Genomic DNA, 22434 nt, shown 5'->3' on the forward strand with positions numbered 1-22434 from the left:
TGTCCCGAGTCTGTTTAAGTCATAAATGAGAAGAGGGGGACATTTTCCCTCCTGAGAAAACACAGTTTTTGAAGGCTGCCCGTGGGGCTATCTTTTGATTAGCTTTTCAAGGGTAATGACTTTTGCTGTTTTTAGAGCATTTTGAAAAATCGGAATTTCAGCTCTGTACATCTTGACTTGTTCACAGGTTACTGCAGGCCGCCTCGTCTCATAAGGAAGAGTCTTCCAAAACGGAAAGTGAATTAACGAGTTGCCTCTCAGAGCTCTACCAGAGGAAGTTTCGGGAAGAATGCACCGCGGCCAGTCAGGAAGACAGCAGAAAGAAACGTACGCACATAGACGGTTTCTTGAGGCCGTCTTTCTTGAGAGGGTGTGTTTTAAAAGACCAGCATTCCCTAAAGTGGGGTTGAAATGGTAACCGAGTAAGAGGACAAGTTCTTACGTTTCAAACTTGAAGATAATTAACGTTAGTACAAAAGTGATGTCAAAAAAGCACCCACAATCCTACCTTCTTCATAAACCACTTCCATGTTTAGTTCTGACAAACACAAATTCAACTTTGTGTGCTGTTTACCAACATTTGTTCACCGGCTACCTTGCCTTTTTAGTTACTCTTCTACCTCATTGCCTCACAAAATTGATGCAAGTCTTGTGTTGAACAGTTTTTGGTTTTTACCACTATAAGTAATACTGTAGTGTACGGGGTGCATAGGATTTATTCTCTGAGTGATTCCTTAGTATAAGTTGTCAGGAGCAAGTTACTGTATCAGAAAGGTGGGAAAAGATAGCTTTAATGTTTTTATTTTTGAGAGAGAGAGAGAGAGACAACGTGAGCAGGGGAGGGTCAGAGAGAGAAGGGAGTCACAGGATCTGAAGACAGGCTCCAGGCTCTGAGCTAGTGGTCAGCACAGAGCCTGACACGGGGCTTGAACCCACAAACCGTGAGATCATGACCTGAGCCGAAGTCGGACGCTTAACCGACGGAGCCACCCGGGCGCCCCGGGAAAAGGTAGCTTTCGATGCAGACTGCTCAGTAGCCTTCCAGAAGTCTCGTCCCAACTCTGACCACTGGGTAATGACCCACGGGGTCTATTCCGGCATCTGCCTTACTAAAAGTCATCCAATCTCGTTGCCACGTTTCATTCCTAACCCTCCGTCAAAGAAGAGCCGTCTTTCAGTTCTGTGTTACAGATGCAGGCGGGAAAACCGCCTCACCGAGACCCTCCCGAAGGGATGGACCGCATTTCCGCGCCCTCTCACAGAATGTGGAATCTGGGTGAAAGCACTTCTGATTCTGCAGAAGTAACAGCTATTTTACGTGTGTCCCCACTGTGCTGTTTCGGTAGGAGGGGTCCCTCGCACCCCAGTGAGGCAGAAGATGAACACCATGTGCCGTTCCCTAAAGATGCTGAACGTCGCGAGGCTGAACGTGAAGGCTCAGAGGTTGTGTCCAGATGGCAGTCCGAATGCCGCCGGGGAGAAGGGGACCCCAAGGACGGCCGGGGGCAGGGGAGCCGATAAGCTGGAAAACCGGGGGAGGACGCTCCGAAGCTCTAAACCGAAAGGTATTCCTCAGTGCCATGGCTTCTTGGTGTCTGAGCCGTGTTTATTCCTTCATACCCTCATAGTTTTAGTTTTCATCCTGTCCCTCAATTAACGAACACTTATTGAATATCTGCGGAATTCCTCAAAGTGTGTTATGGTGAATACAAAAAAATAAGATGGTGTCCTATTCTCAGATGTATGATCCAGCCACAGAGATGACAATAGCGAATTCATATATGCGTGCACACGTGCGCACGCGCACACACACATACGAAATACAACGTAAGACCTAAGAGAGCCAAGAATCTACAACAGGAAAGACACACTAGGCACTGAGAACGAGGAGGTCGGCCTTGGGCCAGGAGAGGCTAGGAGGCGTCTAAGGAGCCAGCGGAGGCCAGGCTAGAGTTTGAGGAACGAGCAGGAGGGTGAAAGAAGATGGGGAATTAGCATAAGCAACGTCCCAAGGAGGGCCACGGCGTGGCCCTGGGACGGGTGCCGAAGCAGCTTTATCCGTGGAGGAGCACAGGGAGACAGGGAAGCTTCCCGAGTGTTCTGGCGTATTGAAGTCTGGGAGCTATGCAGAAGCATTTCATCCAGTAGCGTTAATTTTCCTATTTTTTTCTTATCTCTTTTCTAAAAGCTGGATTGACTCGCAGTGTGTTTCTGGTCCCCAGGGCACGTCGTTAGCTCCCACTACCAGAGCTGGTCCTGTGGGAGGGTCGTGAAGATAGCTTATGAACTTGGGACCAGAACTGCAAGTTCTGGAGAATTCTGGAGTCGTTTTCTGCTTTTTTTTTTTTTTTTTTTAATGCTTTTTATTTTTATTTTTGAGAGACAGAGAGAGACAGTGCAATCGGGGGAGGGTCAGAGAGAGAGAGAGAGACACAGAATCTGAAGCAGACTCCAGGCTCTGAGCTAGCTGTCAGCACAGAGCCCGACGCGGGGCTCGAACCCACGAACCGTGAGATCATGACCTGAGCCGAAGCCGGACGCTTAACCGACGGAGCCACCCAGGCGCCCCAGTTTTCTGCTTCTTGAAGAGCGTTCTTCCCCGCTGCAGAATGCTAGATTCCCAGATGATACTCAGTTTGAATGAGACAGAACATCTTTAATGAGCTAGTAAAAAAGTCTTCCCGAATGTAGATGGTTCATTCAAGGGAGAACAAAATTAACGGTACTGAAGTGCTCTTAATATTAACACAGTTTCTGGATTAGATTCTGAGCAGAAGTAGGCCTGCCCAACAGCGGTACATGCTTTTTGATGAAGGTACCCCAAGAATTCAGTGGGGAAAAGATAATCTTTTCAACAAAAGGTGCTGGAACCAATGGGTGTCTATGGAAAAACATGAACTGTGACCTTCCCTCTTACTAGTATTTCAAATCTCTGTCTTTCCATTCTAATATTGCTTGTTTATCCTTTCTCTATTTAATATTGTTCAGTCTTACTATAGATTTCTGTATTTGGCTTTTCAGTGAATTATTTTTTTGTTTCTGCTGCTCTCTCGTTTCCTATTTAATCCATTTCTGTCCCGTCTTTATTATTGCCTTTATTTTGGGGGTTTATTCCTTCGTGCTATTTCTTTTATTGGACCTTTAGCGAATTTTATTTTTCTACTTTAAGAGATTATTTAAATCTATGAACTTTTCCTTTAATAATTGCATTATACAAGTTTGCTATATTCTGTTTTCATTGATACTTCTGAATATTTTGTGACATCTAGAATATAAGGGAATTTTTGAGTCCATTCTGATAGTTTCTCTCTTACCCAGAATGTGCATTTGTAAAATAGATGTTTATAATTACTGATAAGCTTGGATGTTGTTAGTGTCTTATTTTGTGCTTTCTGTGTTTGTGGGGGGTTTTTTCCTTTCTATCAGACTGTGGGATTAATTGAGCTTTGTTTATTCCTCTTGCTTTCTGCTGGGTTTAGAGGTTATATAGGTGTTTTTTGTTGTTTTGGAGCGAGGAAGAGCATGAGAGTGCAAGCGGGGTGGTGGGGGAGAGACAGAGAATCTCCAGCAGGCACTCGGCCTGGTGTGAAGCCTCATGCGAGGCTCAGTCCCACAACCCTGGGATCGTGACCCGAAGTCAGGAGTCAGATGCTCAGCCTGCTTAGCCACCCAGGCACCCCTTTTCTTTTCCTTTTTTAAGATCTTATTTTTAAGTGATCTCTACACCCACCATGGGGCTAGAACTCACCACCCTGAGATCAAGAGTCACGTGCTCCACTGACTGAGCCAGCCAGGCCCCCCTATAGTTTATTTTCCATTAATAGTTATCCTTAAATTTATGGCATGTACATTTCATTTGCAAAGCCTTAAATTAATCAGTCATGATCTCTGCACTTTCTCAGCCTCCACACCACTGACATTTTGGCCAAGATGCTTCCCTGTCAGGGGCTGGCCTCTGCAGCACAGATTGTTTAGCAGCATCCCTGGTCTGTGCTCACTAGAAGCCAGGAACATCCTCCTTCTCCCCACCAGTCCTGCAACCCAGACGTGGCCAAAGGTCCCCCGGGAGGCAAGATACCTAGCTGACAACCGCTGGCTTACGCCGTACGATGACTCAGCTGAATGTGATGATCAACCTGATTTTTCCCCCCAGACTTTAAAACTGAAGAGGAGCTCCTATCTTACATACATGAAAATTACCAAAAGACCGTGGCGACAGGAGAAATCGTGTTGCATTCATGCGCTCGGAACATGATCTCCACCATTAAGGCATTCCTAAAGTCCAAAGGCACCAAGGAGTTAGAAGTAAGAGCGTATGGATGCTGCTGTGTATCATGGAGGGAGTGCTTGGTTGGTTGGTGGTGGGCTTGGTCCCCGTGTCTTGGGAAAAGACTGTGATGCAGTGTGTGGTTCAAAAGTAAGGGGGTGAGCGTAATTCCAGATCTTGGAAAGGTGGACATGGTGAACTGGTGAGGTGGAAATCCGGGAAATGGGCCAGGTGAGGGTAGTAGTAATTACATGTACTACTACTTTTTTTTTTTTTCAAGTTTTTTAAGAGAGCGAGCAGGGGAGAGGGGGAGAGGGACACAGAGAATCCTAAGCAAGCTCCATGCTCAGTGTGGAGCCCAACATGGGGTTCAGTCTTAACAACTGTGAGATCATTACCTGAGCTGCAATCAAGAGTCAGGTGTTTAACCAACTGAGCCACCCAGGCGCCCCTACGTGTATTTCTCTTCCAACAAAATCTCTGTCTCCAACTCCATGTTGGCTGCCTGCATTGAACCAGCGATTCTTACCCTGGCTACACTTTAGAGTAACCTAGAACGTTTTTTAAAATGCCGATGCCTGGCTTCCTCAAGACCAAACTGAAACCAATCTCTGGGGCTTGGGTCCTGGGACTATGTACTCATGAAAAGCTTCCTTGATCATGCTGCATCTGCAGAGGGAGTACTGTCAACCCTGCTTCAGACCCTGCTGTCATTGTCTTAATTCATGGTTAGTGCTGAAGGCCGGTCTCCTCTAAAGTGAACGGGAATTGTTTACAGTCCTTAGATTTTTTTTTTTTTTTAAGAAAGGTCAGATATGCAGGCTTGTTGTATCCATGCCCCTTTGCTCTTAAATACCTTTTTTTACCCTGTTCTTTTCGAAGATATGAAAGAAGAACATTCGTTTCACTGTTTTTCATTCAATAAGAGGGAAATTCATAAGGGGGTGTACTTCCCTGAGGACATTAGTTAGCTGTGAAATAAATTAGAGTAACTCCATATGCTCCTATGTAATAATTCTGTATTTACAGATGAATTGCCTGAATCGGGTAAAAAATTGCCTCTTAAAAACTAGCAAAAGTCTTCGACAGAATCTGGGCAAAAAACTGGACAAAGATAAAGTCAGAGAGTAAGTATCTGCCTTTGTTGATCGATTAATTTACCACCATTCTAAAACAAAGTGCTGAGGTTTGGTTCTATTCATTTAAAGTAGGTGGCTAGTTACTCCAAGAGGCTTTTTGTGGCTGATTCTTTGTGATGTTTTATTTTTTTCTCTTTGTGATGTTTTAATGTGCAGTTTGAGTCCCTCATTTACCTAACAACCACTGTGTCAGGACTTAGAGAAAGCAATGGCTCTTGTCCTTTTTGGTGGTCGGTTCTTCTGTAAAAAGATCTTTGCTTAAGGAAGGACCTTTCAGTTAAACGGCACGCAGGATCGAGACGACCAAGTGCCTTTTCTCTCCAGGTGCCGGCTTCAGGTACTTCTTCGCTTGGAGATGTGTCTGCAGTGCCCTTCCGCATGTGAAAGTGGAGACGACGTGGAGCAGGTGGTGAAGGAGGTAAGTATGCAGCCGAGCGCCCCTGGACGTCCGCCTCTCGGGGCCGCTGCAGAAGGCACAGGGAGTTTTCGACTGTCTTCTTCAGGTGACGGACTTGCTGCGCATGGTGTGTTTAACTGAGGACTCGGCGTACCTCGCGAAGTTTCTGGAAGAAATTTTGGGATTGTAAGTTTGAGGACCAGTAACTTCACAGCCGTTTGGCCGGGAACCACCTGTGGTATTGTGCGTGATCGTGGACCTGGAGGACCGGCTCTCGTGCCGGGTGAGGGGTGGCGTGGCGACTGCTCCGTATGTGACCAGTCTGTTCTGCAGGTACATCGACTCCATCCCGAAGATGCTCGGCATGCTTTACGACAGCCTGGGCTTTATGATTCCTCAGAAGCTAGCCGGGGTCCTTCCTCTGGACTTTTTCAGTGATGACTCCGTGACGCACGAGAGCAGATCCCCGCTTCTCTCTGTGCCTCTTGCGTCAGGCGCTCCGCGACCAGTGTCAGGCGGCACTGAGTCCGACCGGCTGGAGGAGCTGCGTACCAGATCAGCCAAGAAGCGGAGGTGGGGGCCCAAGGGAGGGAAGGAGTGACTGGTGCGGTTCGGACAGAGGGGAGTTACCTTCTATGTACTTTATTGAATTCCTAGCCGCCCCCCCCTTTTTGTTTTAAATGTTTATTTTTGAGAGAAAGAGAGAGAGAGACACAGTATGAGGCAGGGAGGGGCAGAGAGAGTGGGAGACACAGAATCCGAAGCAGGCTCCAGGCTCTGAGCTGTCAGCACAGAGCCTGATGTGGGGCTCAAACCCACAAGCTAAGTAGCTGCCATTACTTCTGAACCATAGCAACCACTTCTTGGGGTTCCTAACCTGCAGCATCTGACCCCCCTTTTACCACCCGGGGAACCTGTTGATGGCATGGGCCACAGTGCCCTTCTTACCGTCCGCACGGGGTCTCCGGGAGCTGGAGCCTTTTACGAGACAAGCTGAGGGCTTCAGCAAACTTCCTGTTTTTCTTGATGTTCTTCACACTGTTCACCATCAGTTGAATTTATAGCGGTTATTTGGAAATTGGTGAAGTTGGTGTGTTTTGCTACAGATTCAGACCAGTGCCAAAAAAAGCCAACTTTTCTATAATGTTCTGTTATAAACTCTGGTTCTTTTCTAATGTAACTACTTGTCACCTCTATTGAATGTATATTGGCTGTTTGTTTCTATTTTTAAAAGGAAAAATGCATTAATAAGACATAAAAGCATCGCAGAGGTTTCGCAGAATCTTCGACAAATTGAAATTCCCAAAGTGTCCAAGAGAGCTACAAAACAAGTAAGTGATTTCCAGAGGACAGGAAATGGCGCTCCCAGACCTGTCCTTTCCAGCATGAGGTGGTGCAATAAATAAGATTGAGAGGCAGTATCTCTACCTTGAGGAAATGGTCATTGGAGGATACAGACATAAAAGTAGATGTTTTTAATCCAGCAAATAAAAAACTATAAATCTGTTAAAGATAAACCATCTTACCCAAAAGTATGACAGAGAAAAACAAAATCAACAAAGAAAATCAGCAAGTGAAAGTTAGGAATGGATGTTAATTCAAAACATTTAGATAAAACATAAAATAATAGCAAATGTAAGCAAAGAGACCTTTGGAAAAATAATGTGCATCATAATAGGACTTTGATTGCAGATCAGAAGGTGCTTTTCAGTACCTTTCACTTCACTAAGGTGGGTGGGGCGGGGTGCTGTCCTGAAGCCAGGCAATCTGCTTTTCTGTGACAGTAGATGGGAGGGCTTGAACCCACCTGGAGTCCGTTAATATTAAGTAGAATTGATGTCTTGTTAGGGAAAGAAGAGAGAGTGCATTGAAACTTTTTGGAACTGCAGGAACTCTTAGAATAAGAGTTAAAATTCTGTAAGAACTAGCTTAGAAGCATTAATCGTTAACAACGGTTTGCTTTGTTTCTAGATACGTATGGTGGGATTGGTTTTTAAGAGCTAGTGGTATTCACTTCCTTACCGTGGCTTCATAAGTGTCCATGAATAAGGCCCTACCTAATCTTATGTATCTTGGAATCGTGGGTGGAGAGTGGGAAATCCAAAAGTGGATGGCACCAAAAGTGTCAGGCCCCCTCTCTCCAGATGTTACAATGATTTGCGGTCATTTCTAGCTCTCCTTAAGTCGGCCTCCATGTGGGAATTCATTCTTCAAGTAACACATTGGCATCAGGGGAAAGTAACAAACATAAGCTTTAAAACCAGTTCCATTGTATAGACGCATCTATATTTTTAGTTTATTGTATCGTTTAATGAGGCTCCTTAAGATTATAGTCCTCTTCGGGGTGCTTGGGGGGCTCAGTGGGTTAAGCATCTGACTTTTGAATTCGGTTCAGGTCATGATCCCAAGGTTGTGGGACTGAGCCCTGCATTGGGCTCTGCACAGAGCGTGGAGCCTGCTTAAGACTCTGTCGCTCTTCCCCTCCCTCCTACGCACAGCATCTCTCTCAAATTAAAAAAAAAAGCGTGGCACCTGGGTGTCTCGGTTAAGCTTCAGCTCAGGTCACGACCTCAACACACAGTTCGTGAGTTCAGGCCCCACTCTGGGCTCTGCGCTGGCAGCACAGAATCCTCTGTGCTCCTCCCCCTCCCTCCCGCACTCGTGCGTTCTCTCAAAAATAAACTTTTTTTAAGCATAGTCATCCTCTAACCTATGTGGGTGTTCCCTTATTTTCTTTAGTACAAAAGGTGTACGTGATCATGGTTAAAAAATTGAAACCTTACGAAGTCAAAAGTTGAGAGCGCCCCCCTTCCCTTCATTCTCCGGAAGTAATCCTTGATGACGGTTGTGTCTGTCCCCGGACCCTTTTCTGTACACACCAATGGCACACATCGGAGGTTTGCACGTACCTCTCATGCGCGCCTGTGCAGAAATGCTACAGATAGTTTCAAAGCTGCTACACTTCTGCTCCCGCCCCCCTTTCCCATCATGGAGCTCTTTCCGTGTGTGCACACATAAGCCTGCCTGCCTTCTCTATTTTTAAAAGCCTTACTAATCTTTGAGTGTCTGTGTGAGATGGATGTATCAAAATTTATTTCACTCTTTATGGGTATTTGGGGTGGTTCTTATTTCGTATTACAATGCAGGCTTCCGTGTCCTTGGAACGCATATCTGTTTTTGTGCATTGGAGAAATATTTGGGTTAGGGATTCCTACGAGTGAAACTGCAAGGGTCAGAGGATCTTCTGTGGACTTTTTATTCTTTGAGATGAACGCCGTGTGCCCCTCTTTCAGGAAAGCGCTGGCCTTACTCTTCCGCAGCCTCCGCCCCCGGGGAAGGATCCAGTACAAGGTATTGTCTTCTCAGTGGAAGCATTTACTGACTAGGATGACCAGCTTTGTTTCACTGCATGTAATTAAGCAGCTGCATCCAGTTCTAAATTACATGATCGTTGGTTAACGACATATGTCCAAATACCGTGCGCTAGGAGAATAAGATATTCACACAGTCTCAAAATAACTGCATTCTGCAAAATCACCGGCCGGAAATCTTTATTTTTTTAACTAAGCTTTACACCCAACGCAGGGTTAGAACTCATGACCCTGAGATCAAGAGTTGTGCACTGACTGAGCCATCCAGATGCCCCCGACCAGAGATTTTTTTTTTTTTTAACACACCATTATTATGAAAGCCACAGAAGGGAAGAGAGGCAGTGAAACTGGTTTAGATAAAACTACTTTAAGTGTGACAGCTGAATGCACTGTGTGATCCCTGCCTGGATCTTAAATTCAGGGAGGGAAGGCGCCGTGAGCAATACTGAGACCGGCAGGGAAGTGTGAGGGTGGGTACGATGCTGGGTGATTGGCCCTTATTTTTGGTGGTGCCCCCCCCTTACTTTGCTTTTTTCCAGGTGGGAAACTGAGTAAAGGTAGAGAGCAGTGGAGGGAGAAGACAGAAGTTAACCGCCGGTGAATTTTAGTGAGGACTCTACGTGTGATGAATTGTTCTTTGACATTTTCCATCAGTATTAAACTTTTATAAACTTGGGAAAACAAAGTAACAAACCCAGTTTGGCTGTCAGATCATAAATGAGTTTCAGGCATTTGTTTTTGAAACGTGGGTGTTGCTGGTGTCCTTAAGGTTAATATCCGTCATTGATCGATAAATATAGGGGCTCCTCCCTGCTGGTGGGTCATGCATGGTTGATTGGGGTTGTATTTAACGGACTTGCTCTCAGAAGCGTTTCCCCGTGGTGAGTGTGCGAGGCCTCTTGCTTCAGATGAAGATGCCATCCACTAGCGTAGTTTCTGACGGACCGACTCTCAGTTACATTTCCCAACTGTGAGTCTGTAAATGGTCACGCACTCCCATGTTCCGAAGTCAGGAAGAGAATTTAAAATCACCCAGCAACTTCTCGTGAAATTCTCAAATCCACAGATTTCACTCTGTGACTTTCAGAGTGAAATCTGTGGGTTTGAGAACAGTTTCTCCCCTTGGAGCTGAGCTGAATACAAAGCAGTAAAGAGGTCCAAAGTGCGGAGAATCATCACAAAACTGGCATGCGTTAAAACAGACCCCGACCTACACTACCAGCCTCTCAAGGATAGTGTCCATTTTACACTGACGACAGCCTGTGATTTAAGTGATGTGGGCCTTCCTCGTGTTCCTGGAAAGTTAGATTTAAATGGAATTAGTAAGAGTAAATAGTTTTTGTGCACCATATGAGTATAATATTTAAGGAAATCCTGTTAGTAAATGTGGGTAGAGAAGCCAGTCTGTAGAATAATAATTTCCTTAAGCTTAATCAGCTGCTTTCTGTTTGGATAGCTTTCTTTTCCCAGATATGGTATATATTAGTGATAATATTTGGTGCTTTTTTGTTTTTAATGCTTTCAGAAGTGACCAAAGTTCGAAGAAATCTCTTCAACCAGGAAATGATTTCTCCTTCAAAGAGATCAGCAAAGCGTGGTTTGCCCAGAAGCCATTCGGTGTCGGCCGTGGAAGGTCTGGAGTGTCAACTTGGCAACTCGAAGAAGACCAAAGGTATTCTAGTTTAGGGTAACCGGGAGAGGTGGGACTCTTGGCTCCAAAGCAGTCCCCAGACTCTGTTTGTCGTGGCAGCTCATTGGTCTCTTCCGTTTTCCTCTCTGTGGTTATTACCATCAGTTTTCCCCTCAGGGTCTCTCTCCCGCCAAGCGTGGGGGGAGACGTGATCCTGGGACCTGGTCAGCCCTCCCCACCTCCTCACCCCTACAGGCATCTGTTTCACAAAACCAGTGAGAAGGAGATGAAGGATGATGACCAGTTTTTTTCTAGTCTTTTGGTTTTTGTTGTTCTTTTAGTGACTGAGTAAAGAATGCAATTCACTGGTCTGCCTTGTATTTGTCAAGTTATGCAACCATCACCACTATTTCCAGACCGTTTTCATCCCTCTAGAAAGAAACCACGTATGGGGCACCTGGGGGGCTCAGTCGGTTAAGCGACCGACGTACGCTTGGGTCATGATCCTGCGGTTTGTGAGTTCGAGCCCTGCCCTGGGCTCTGTGCTGACAGCTTGGAGGCTGGAGCCTGCTAAGGATTCTGTGTCTCCCTCTCTCTCTGCCCCTCCCCTGCTCATACTCTGTCTCTCTCTCTCTCTCTCTCTCTCAAAAATAAATTTAAAACATTTAAAGAAATTTTTTTAAAGTTAAAAAAAGGAAAGAAACCTTGTCTCTGTTAGCAGTCACTTTCCGGTTCCCCGTCTTTCCCCAGCTGCAGGCAACTCCCAATCTACGTGCTGTTTCTGTGGCTTCGCCGCTTGTGGGTAGTTCTTAGAAGTGGGATCGTACACCAAGTGGTCCTTGTAACCACTCCTGTCCCTTAACGGGATGTTTTCAAGCTTCATGTACGGGTTGTAGCGCATCTGAGCACTTCATTTCTTTTTATTGCCCATAACACACCATTGTGTGGATAAACTGCCTTTTACTTATCCGTCCATCGCTCGGTGGACATGTGAGTTGTTTCTACTGTTCAGCCATTATGAATAATGCTTCTGTAAACACATACAAGATTTCACATAGACTTGTTCTTAGTTCTCGGGCACATGCCTTGGGATGAAATTATAAGGTCATATGGCAACTCTGTGTTTAACTTTTTGAGGAATTACCGAATTGCTTTCCAACGTGGCTCTACCATTTTACGTTCCCGCTAGCCGCGTGTGAGGCTTCCAGTTTCTCCACGCCTCCCCACTGCCTGTGGTCGTCTTTTTCTTTTTTTTTTTTAATGTTTATTATTGAGACAGAGACCGAACATGAGCAGGGGAGGGGCAGAGAGAGAGAGAGAGCGAGAGCGAGAGAGGGAAACACAGACTCCAAAGCAGGCTCCAGGCTCCGAGCTGTCAGCACAGAGCCCGACACGGGGCTCGAGCTCACGGACCGTGAGATCCTGACCTGAGCCGAAGTCAGACACTCAACCGACTGAGCCACTCAGGCGCCCCCTCTCTCTCTGATTCTAACCACCCTCCTGGGTGTGCAGTGGTAGCGCACTGTGGTTGAGTTGCTGTCAAGCATCTTTTCCTGTGCCCACTGGCCATGTGTAATCTACTTCAGAGAATGTTCAAATCTTTGCCTGTTTTCTAACTGGGTTTTTTGTCTTTTTACTGCTGTATTGTAAGAATTCTTTATGTATTCTAGATACCGGCCCCTCATCAGAAACATAATTGCAAATATTTTATCCAGTCTGGTGGTTGTCCTTTCACTTTCTTGGTAGTCCCTTTGATACACAAAAAGTTTTTCCTTTTGATAAAGCCCATCTGAAAGCAGCTTATGAATTTTTGTCATTGCTCATGCTCTTGGTGTCCTATCTAAAAAAAAAATTACTTAATCCAGTTGTAGAGTTTAAGCTGTTACATTTCAGTCTCTGATCCATTTGGAGTTAACTTTGTGCATGATTTTCTGTGAGATAGGAGCCCAACATCATTCTCTCGTACGTGGCTGTCCAGTTGTCCTATTTGTTGAAATGGCTTCTTTGCTCATTGCATTGTCTTGGCATCTTGGTCACAAGTCAAGGGGCGCTTGGGTGCCTCAGTCAGTTAAGCATTAGATTCTTGGTTTTGGCTCAGGTCATGATTTCACAGTTCATGAGATCAAGCCCTGCGCTGGGCTCTGTGCTGCCAGCTCCCTCCTTACTCACTCTCTCAATATAAATAAATTTTTTAAAAAAGTCAATTGACCACATATATTAAGGTGTTAATTTTTTTAATCTTATTTAAATCCAAGTTAGCTAACATATAGTGTAACAGTGATTTTAAGGAGTAGAATTTAGTGATTCTTTACTTACATGTAACACACAGTGGTCATCCCAACAGGTGCTCCCCTTAATGCCCATCCCCCACCTACCACCCTGCCAACAACCCTCAGTTCTCTGTAGTTAAGACTTTTTTTATGGCTTCCCCCCCCCTTTTTTATTTTTCCTTCCCTTCCCCTGTGTTCATGTTTTGTTTCTTAAATTCCACATATGGGTGAAATCATAAGATATTTATCTTTCTCTGACTTATTTTGCTCAGCATAATACCCTCTAGTTACATCCATGTTGCAAATGGCAAGATTTCGTTCTTTTTGATCGCCGAGGAATACTCCCTTAGAGATCTATACCACATCTTTATCCGCTTGTCAGTTGATGGACATTTGGGCCCTTTCCATACTTTGGCTATTGTTGATGGCGCTACTATAAACATTGGGGTGCATGTGTCCCTTTGAATTAGCATTTTTGTATCCTTTGGATAAATACCTAGTATTGCTGGATTGTAGGGTAGCCCTATTTTTATTTTTTTGAGGAACGTCTGTGCTGTTTTCCAGAGTGGCTACACCAGTTTGCATTCCTACCAGGAGTGCAAGCGTTCCCTTCTCTGGGTCTTTGTCGGTTGTTGCCTGAGTTGTTAATTTTAGCCATTCTGACAGGTAGCTCATTGTGGTTTTGACGTGTATTTCTCTGATGAGTGATCTTGAGCATCTTTTAATGTGTCTTTTAGCCATCTGGATGCCTTATTTGGAAAAGTGTTCGTCTTTTGCCCATTTCTTCCCTGGATTATTTGGTTTTGGGGTGTTGAGTTTGATAAGTTCTTCATAGATTTTTGGATAGTAACCCATCATTGAATATGCCATTTGCAAATATCCTCCTATCCCATTGGTTGCTTTTTTGTTTTGTTGATTGTTTCCTTCACGGTGCAGACGCTGTTTATCTTGACGAGCTTGCAGGAGTTCATTTTTGCTTTCGTTTCCCTTGCCTCGAGAGACCAGTATAGTAAGAAGTTGCTGCGGTCAAGGTCAAAGAGGCTATTAACCTGTTTTCACCTAGGATTTTGATGGTTTCCTGCCTTCCATTTAGGTCTTTCATCCATTTTGAGTTTATTTTTGTGTAGAGCGTAAGGAAGCGGTCCGGGTTCATTTTTCTGCGCGTCGCTGTCCAGTTTCCCCAACACAATTTGCTGAAGAGACTGTCTTTATTCCACTGGATAGCTTTGTTGCAAATTAGTTGGCCATACATTTGTGGGTCCATTTCTGGGTTCTCTCTTCTGTTCCCCTGATCTATGTGTCTGTTTTTGTGCCGGTACCATGTTGTGTTGGTAACTACAGCTTTGTAATACAGCTTGAAGTCCAGAATTGTGCTGCCTCCAGCTTTGGTTTTCTTTTTTGACAATACTTTGGCTACTTGGGGTCTTTTTCTGGTTCCGCCCACATTTTAGAATTGTTTGTTCTTTCTCTGTGAAGAATGCTGGTGTTCTTTTGATGGGGCTTGCATTGAATATGTAGATTGCTTTGCGTAGCAGCGTTTTAACAGTTTAATTGTTTTTAAATGTTAGGTAGAATTCAGCAGCAGAGCTGTCTAGTCCTGAGTACTTTGTGGGAAGTTTTTCAATAACTACTTCCATCCTTTTACTTGTTACAAGTTTATTCAGATTTTCTGTTTGTTCTTGAGTCTGTTTTCAGTGTTTGTGTCTTTGAGGAATTTGTCCATTTCTTCTCGGTTATCTATTTTGCTGTTACATGTTGTGCACAGTATTCCCTGATAGCCGTTTGTTTTTCTGTGAGCTGGGTAGCGATGATCCCTTTTTCATAGTAGTTTGGGTTTTCCCTCTCTTGGTCAGTCGAGTTAAAGATTGTCAACTTAACAAAGACAAGAGTAGAATTTAGTGATTCTTCACTAAAAAGCACTGGGTGTTATATGGTTCTTCTGAAAGAACCGACTTTTGGTTTCATTGGTTTTTCTGTTGGTTTTTAATTCTTTATTTCATTTATTTCCTATGTAATCTTTATCATTTCCTTCCTCCTACTTGGTTTGATGTTAGTTTGATCTTTTTGACCTTTTCAGGTTGAGTTTAGGTCATTGATTTGAGATCTTCTTTTTTAACACAGGCATCACGGGTACAAACTCCCTTCTAAGCACTACTGCGGCTGTGTCCTGTGTGTTTGGGCATATTGTGCTTTCGTTTCCGTTATCGCAAAATATTTTCAAATTTCCCTTGTGCTTTCTTTTTTGACCCATGGATTATTGAGGAGTGCATTGAATTGACGTTCATGTATCTGTGAGCTTCCCAAATTTTCTTCTGTTGTTAATTTCCAGTTTCATTTCATTGTGGCTGAAGAACCAACTTTGAATTTTAGTCTTACTAAATTTATCGAGACTTATCTTATGCGCTACCATTTGACCCGTGACGGAGAATGTTCTGTACGTGCCGGAGAGTAATGCGCAGTCTTGACTCCTGTTGGGTAGAGTGCGGTACTAATCTGTGTGCCCTATTTATTTTATAACTGACAGCTTATACCTCTTCATTCCCTCCCCACTGGGGACCACCGGTTCTGTGTATTGAAGAGTCTGGTTTTGTTTTGTCTTGTTTTTTAGGTTCCATATATGAGTGAAACCATATGGTATTTGTCTTTCTCTGACTTAGTTCACTTAGCAAAATACCCTCTAGGACCATTCATGTGGTCGCAGATGTCAGGATCTCATTCTTTTTTATGACTAATTTTCCACTGTGTACGCACCACATCTTCTCTGTCCATTCATCTGTCAGTGGGCATGTGGGTTGCTTCCATATCTTGGCTGTTGTAAAGCTGCAGTCAACAGAGGCGTGTGTATATTGTTGAAGTAGCGGTTTTCATTTTCTTCGGATAGATACCCAGTAGTGGAATTGTACTGGTGGATTATATGGTAATTCTGTTTTTAATTTTTAAAGGAAACTTCATTGGGCATTAAGGAGGGCATTTGTTGGGATGAGCACTGGGTGTTATATGTAAGTGACAAGTCACTAAATTCTATTCCTGAAATCATTATTACACTACATGTTAACTAACTTGGATTTAAATTAAAAATAAATACAAAACTATAAGGTTTAGAATCAAGATACATATGTGTGTGTGTATGTGTGTGCGTGTGTGCGTGTGTGTGTGTGTGTGTGTGTGTGTGTGTGTGTGTACGTGTACCCAGCTTGTGTTCCCACCAAAGGTTCATAAGGGTTCCCTAGTCTTCACATCCTCACCAACATTTGTTATCTCTTGTTTTGAGACGAGCCATTCTGACAAGCGTAAGGTGACATTTCATGGTAGTTCTGATTTGAATTTCCTTGATGATGATTGATGTTTGATCATCTTTTCATGTGTCTGTTGTATGTCTTGGAGAAATAACCATTGAGGTCGTCTGCCCATTTTTTTAATCGGATAATTTTTTTGGTGTTGACTTGCGTGAGTTCTTTATGTATTTGGGATACTAACCTCTTATTGGATATATCATTTGCAAATACCTTCTCTTATTCAGGAGGCTTGCCTTGTTGTTGGTTTCCTTTGCTGTGCAGAAGGTTTTTATATTTTGGTGTGGTCCCAATAGTTTTATTTTTGCTTTTCTTGCCCTTGCCTGAGGAGACATACCTAGAAAGAAGTTGCTACAGCTGATGTCAAGTTACTGCCTATGTTCTCTTCTAGGGTTTTTATGCGCTCAGTTCTCGCACTTAGGTCTTCAATCGATTTTATTTCTGTATGTGGTATAAGCAAGTGGCCCGGTGTCATTCTTTTGATGTAGCTGTCCAGTTTTCCCAACACCATTTATTGAAGAGATTCTTCTGTTGTAGATCAAATGACCACATAACCATGGTTTATTTCTGGGCTCTTTATTGATTGTGTTCATCTGTGTGTCTGTTTTTGTGCCAGGACCCTACTGTTTTGATTACAGCTTTATCGTATATCTTGAAATCACAGATTGTGTTACCTCTAAATTTGTTCTTTATCAAGATTGCTTTGGCTAATTGGGATCTTTTATGGTTCCATACAAAGTTTAGTATTCTAGCTCTGTGAAAAATGCTGTTAGTATTTTGATAGGGGTTATCTGTACATTGCTTTTGGTAGTATGGAAATTTTAACAGTATTAAACCTTCCAATTCATGAACATAGGATATCTTTCTATTTATTTGTGTCATCTTCAATTTCTTTCATCAGTGTTTTATACTTGTTAGAGTACAAGTCTTTTACCTCCTTGGTTAAGTTTATTCCTAAGTATTATTATCTTTTTGGTGCAATTATAAATAGGATTGTTTTCTTTTTCTTCTACTTTGTTACCAGTGTGTAGGAAGACAACAGATTTCTGTATATTAATTGCAGTCCTGCACCTTTACGAAATTCATTTATCAGTTCTAGTAGCTTTTTGGTGGAATCTGTAGGGTTTTCTATACATAGTTTCATGTCATCTGCACATAGTGACAGTTTTAATTCTTCCTTACTAATTTGGATGTGTTTTATTTCTTGGCTGATTGCTGCAGCTAGGAGTTCCAGTAGGACTGTGTAGAATAAAAGTGGTTGATACTCCTTTCTTTTTCCTGATCTTAGAGGAGAAGCTCATTTTTCACATTTGAGTATGATGTTAGCTGTGAGGTTGTTTTTTTTTTTTAAATCTATGGCCTTATTACTTTGAGGTATGGTCCCTCTAAACCAACTTTGTTGAGAGTTTCTATCATGAGTGGATACTGTGGTTTGTCAGGTGTTTTTTCTGTATCTATTGAGAGGATCATACAGTTTGTGTTCTTTCTCTTGTTCATGTGAAGAATCACATTGACTTGCAAGTATTGAACCACCCTTGCATCTTTGGATTAAATCCTGCTGTGGTGAATGATTTTTTTAATGTCTTCGTGGATTTGGCTTGCTAACATTTTGTGGAGGATTTTGGCATTTGTGTTCATCAGAGGTATTGGCCTGTGGTTTGCTTTTTTTGTAGTGTCTTTGGTTTTGGTGTCAGGGTAATGCTGACCTTGTCAAATGAATTTAGAAGTTTTCTTCCTCTTTTATTTTTTGGAATAGTGTGAGAATTTGATTTCTTTTAATGATTTTTATCACTTTATTGATATTCTCATTTTGTTCATACATTGTTTTGCTGATTTCCTTTATTTCTTCCTGATTTTCTTGAGCTCATTGAGCACATTTAGAAAACTTGATTTAATGTCCTTGACCAGCCATTCTGATGTCTGGGCTTTCTTGGGGATGGTTTCCATCAAATCCCTTTTTTCCTGTGGATGGGTTCTACTTTCCTCATTCTTTATATAGTTTGTAATTGTTTGTTGGGGATTAGATATCCTGAGTATTATAATGTGGCAACTCTGGAAACCAGATTCTCCCACTCCTGAGTGTTTGTTTATCTTTGCATATTGAGGGCTTCGGCTGTCTCTGTTTTCCAAATTTGCAAAGCACGTATTCCATATCATGTGTGGTCACTGAAGTTTCTGTTCTGTTATCTCTGGTTTGCCGGTGGCCTGACCAAGGTTTCCTTAAATGTCTGACTCTAAAAAGGGAAAAACAAGAAAATATTCTTGTTCCTTTAAATATGCCCATAGCCACACTGGGGAAAAGCAGCTGCCTCCTGAGAGGTCCCAAACCAGGGCGAGCATCTGCACCCGTCCCTCAGGGACCTACCAGGTGGACCAAGTTTGGAGGACAAGGTGTCCCCACTGTCGGCCCTACCACCAGCCACCTGCCCCCAGAACGTGGGCCTCTCCCCCCACGGCTGTAGTGGGGCTGGGGGAGGAGGTCATAGCTTCATGCATGGTGTTCCCTTACCAGAAATCAGCAGCATCTTCCTTGCATAAAGCCTGTCCCTCATTGTCACACGTAGCCACTTGGGTTCCAGAGTTCCAAAATACTTGATTCTGATCATTCCCTGCCTCGTGTACTAGCTGTTTTGGTGGAGAGCCCAACCCCCAGCCCCGTAGGGCACTGTTTTGGGTGACCTCACTCCCCCTGGGGGTTACACTTGGTATCTTCTAACAGCCTCCTTTTACTTAATACCAACTTCATTTCAGTAGTATTGAAATCCTTTGCTCCTATAAATACAGTTGTTTCCTACTCCCGCCTTTGTGCTATATTGTCTTATGCGTTACATCTTCGTGCACTCTATGCCCGTCAACCCCAATTTATAATCGCTTTATCTTCCAACTCCTAGGAGCAGAGAGTTACAAATGAAAACCACTTCTGTGCTGTTGTTTATGTAGTTCCTTCACTGCTGCTCTTTCGTTCTTCCCATGGATGTGCCCCACTCTGGAGTGCCCTCCGCGCTCAGCCTGAGGGGCCCTCTCTAGTACTACTCATGGGGCAGGTCTGCCACTTACAAGTTCTGTTTTGTTTTGGGTGGGGGGTGTTTTTAACCTGGGAACGTGCTAATTTCTCCCTCATTTTTGGACAAGAATTTTGCTGGACACAGAACTCGTGGTGGAGTCTTTCCTCTTTCAGCACCTTGAATACGTCATCACAGGGTCTTTCCTCCTCTCTTTCTGATGAGAAACCAGCCATTTGTCTTCCTGAGGATCCTCTGTACTTGGCAAACTCCCCGTTCTTTGGCTCCTTCAAGATTCTCTTTGATTTTTCACAGTTTTATTTAGGCAGGTGTGATCTCTTTGACTTTATCCTTGGGCTACTGAGCTGCTTGGATGTGTAAGGGCTTTCATCAAGCTTGGGAAGTGTTCAGCCAGGATTTCTTCAGATGTTCTCTGTGTCCGCTGTCTCTCCCCTCTCCTTCTGGGCCTCCCAGTCTGCGGACGTTGTGCTTGATGACGTTGCGCTTGATGACAGGTGTCGGAGACCGTTTGTCTTCGTGCTTTTTCTTTCTGTCCCTCAGGCTGGCTGATCCAGATGAACCCGTCTTGACATTTGTTGATTCCTCTGCCATCTCCTATCTGTTGCTAAGGCTTTTGAATAAATTCTTCATTTTTGAACTTCCGAATTTCTGTGATTCTCTTTTAGAATTTCTCTCTTTACTGATGTTCTCTATTGGGCAAGACCTCGTGTCCTACTTCCCCTTAGTTCTTTGGGTGTTTCTTTTAGGTCTTGGAACATATTTCAAACAGCTAATATAGTCTTGGTCTAACAAATTCAGTGTCTGGAGTTGAGAAAGACACGGGTCCCAGGGGCGCGGTGAGAAGAGAATGAGGCAGCGGGGGCCGGGGGGGGGGAGGGAAGACTCCCAGGAGCCCAAGCACCGGCCTCCTGGCTCAAGCCGCTTGTGTTTTGCGGCCTGTCCGCGAACAGCAAGCACCCACGACGTCGTACTTGGCATCTTGACGGGTGCCGCCCCTGCAGCCTGGTCCCTACTGGGTCCTGAGCACATCCGGCGCCGCCGAAATCTTACCCCGGCCTGGGCCCCGTATCATGTCCTTCTGGAGAGATCCAGCAGTCCCGGCAGCCTCCCAGCCTGGGCCTGGAGCTGCTTTCAGTTCATTGCTGCTCCGCCCCTTTCAGGATGTGTGCACGGTGCCTCCGGCTTCTTGTCCTCCGCCATGGAATTCCTCGGGGACCATTTCTGTTGGCTTGCTTTTTTCCTCCTTTCCGGCATACAGACCCAACTCCTGTTAATTTGCGTGTTTCATTAAAAAAATTTTTTTTAATTTTTTTTTGAGACACACACACACACACACACACACACACACACACACACACACAGAGTGGGGGAGGGGCAGAGGGAAAGACGCACAGAATCCGAAGCAGGCTCCAGGCTGCGAGCTGTCAGCTCAGCCGGATATGCACTCTTGCCCACGGGCCACGAGACCATGACCCGAGCCGAATAGAGGTTGGACGCTTAACTGACCGAACCACCCAGGCGCCCCTCCAGGTCTCATTTTTTTATTGACGACATAACATAATAAGGCAGTTTTGACAGACCTCTGCCCTCCCCTCCAGGGCTTGTTGTTATTGTGACTGCGTTTGTTTGGTGGCTTTCCTAAACTAACTCTGTAAAGTTTGTATTCTGTCATGTGTGACCGCTGACGTCTGCGCAGTTAGCTTAGTGCTCCAGCCAATGACCAGAGAGATTTCCTTGAATGCCCGGAGCGAGTAAGTTTCACAGCCTTAGCTGAGGGCCTTCGGCGCGCTGGCTCCTTCCTTCAGTACTCAGCCAGGCAGCGTACATTTCTCTCTGCTTTCTGGAGCCATGGGTGACAGCCTAGGGCCTTCTTAGGTTTACCCTGGGCATGCACCCAGCCCCGCACGGCATGGAGTTTTGGTCCCAAGAACACGTTTGGAGGTGTGTTGGGTCCCCCACAGACCCCTCATTCTCGGGTTTCCCCTTTGACACTCGGGGTTAGCTGGTTTTTGCCCCGGCTGACAGCACTCCCTCCGGCAGCTGTTTACCATCGCTGCCACTGGTTCGGTACGTGCTCCCTGGAAAAAGGTCGTTCGCACTGAGTGAGCCCTAAGGTCACATGGAGACCACCCTTGCGCGTGCACTTGAGATTCTGGGGGGAGCTGCCAGTCGGGTCAGGTGATGACATCTGGGCGTGGGGCTTTGGAGGCGCTCTGCTCTGGTCTCACCAGGCCCCATTCATGGGCCCCCGGATGGTGGTGTGCAGAGTGATTGCAGGCTGTTGGTTTCAGGCTACAGGGCTGGGGGGGCGGGGGGGGGCACCGGCCCGGGGCAGGATGATGTTCAGTGGGGCTGGCTGTTGTTACTGGGATTCGCTGGTTTTCTTAGATAAACAATCCACTCCATGGATTGTTGCGATCTGGTTAATTTCCAGGGTTCTGAAAAGGCTGATTTTGCCCATTTTTGCCCAGTGCTCTCCTTCCTTTTATGGAGGAGAGTTATTTCGGAGGTCCTCAGGCCACATTCCCGTCTCCATCATTTCTCTTCCTGGTCGCTTCAACTCCCTCTACCCCACGAGCAGCGGTCACGTACCCGCTATGGAAACACGTGCTGGTCGGAGGGCTCTCCTAGTCAGTGTCCTACTATCTGCATGGCCTGTGGGCACTTCCACTCCATTTCATTTCATTGTAAATAGCAGGACTACCGATGAGATGAATGCTTACTAGCCCTGATCAGTATTTTTGTTTTTCAGAATTGCTATTAGAATTTTGCAGTATTTTACACTGGCTTGTTATTTAATTTCTAATGCTGATAAACTGTTGTGTCCTGTTAAATTGAGTCCTACGGTTAGACTATAGCCCCCAAACCGTCAAGACCCCCTCCTGTCAGAACAAACAGAAGCCACTCCAGCGTGAGCAGGAAGCCATCTGGAGGTTCAGACACCCCCGTTGCCTCGCTGCCGCGTCTTGGTAAGGCTGACAAACTGCCGCTGTGCCCACGCCAGGTCACCACAGACTGCTGACGGAGAGTGTGGCCGAGACGCC

The 22434-nt window shown here is 44.8% G+C and overlaps 1 protein-coding gene across 1 annotated transcript in view; it reads left to right on the top strand.

Annotated features, from left to right (window-relative positions):
• TICRR (TOPBP1 interacting checkpoint and replication regulator) overlaps window positions 1-22434 on the top strand; it is a 43966-nt gene that overhangs the window by 14324 nt on the left and 7208 nt on the right. The window contains 11 exon segments of the mRNA XM_029952657.1: window positions 188-327; window positions 1347-1565; window positions 4154-4305; window positions 5297-5394; window positions 5731-5824; window positions 5910-5989; window positions 6137-6376; window positions 7038-7134; window positions 9097-9154; window positions 10700-10846; window positions 22395-22434. Coding sequence (XP_029808517.1) covers window positions 188-327; window positions 1347-1565; window positions 4154-4305; window positions 5297-5394; window positions 5731-5824; window positions 5910-5989; window positions 6137-6376; window positions 7038-7134; window positions 9097-9154; window positions 10700-10846; window positions 22395-22434 — 1365 coding nt within the window.

This window comes from Suricata suricatta, chromosome 9 (genome assembly GCF_006229205.1).
Source record: "Suricata suricatta isolate VVHF042 chromosome 9, meerkat_22Aug2017_6uvM2_HiC, whole genome shotgun sequence".
Classification (NCBI taxonomy): Eukaryota; Metazoa; Chordata; class Mammalia; order Carnivora; family Herpestidae; genus Suricata; species Suricata suricatta.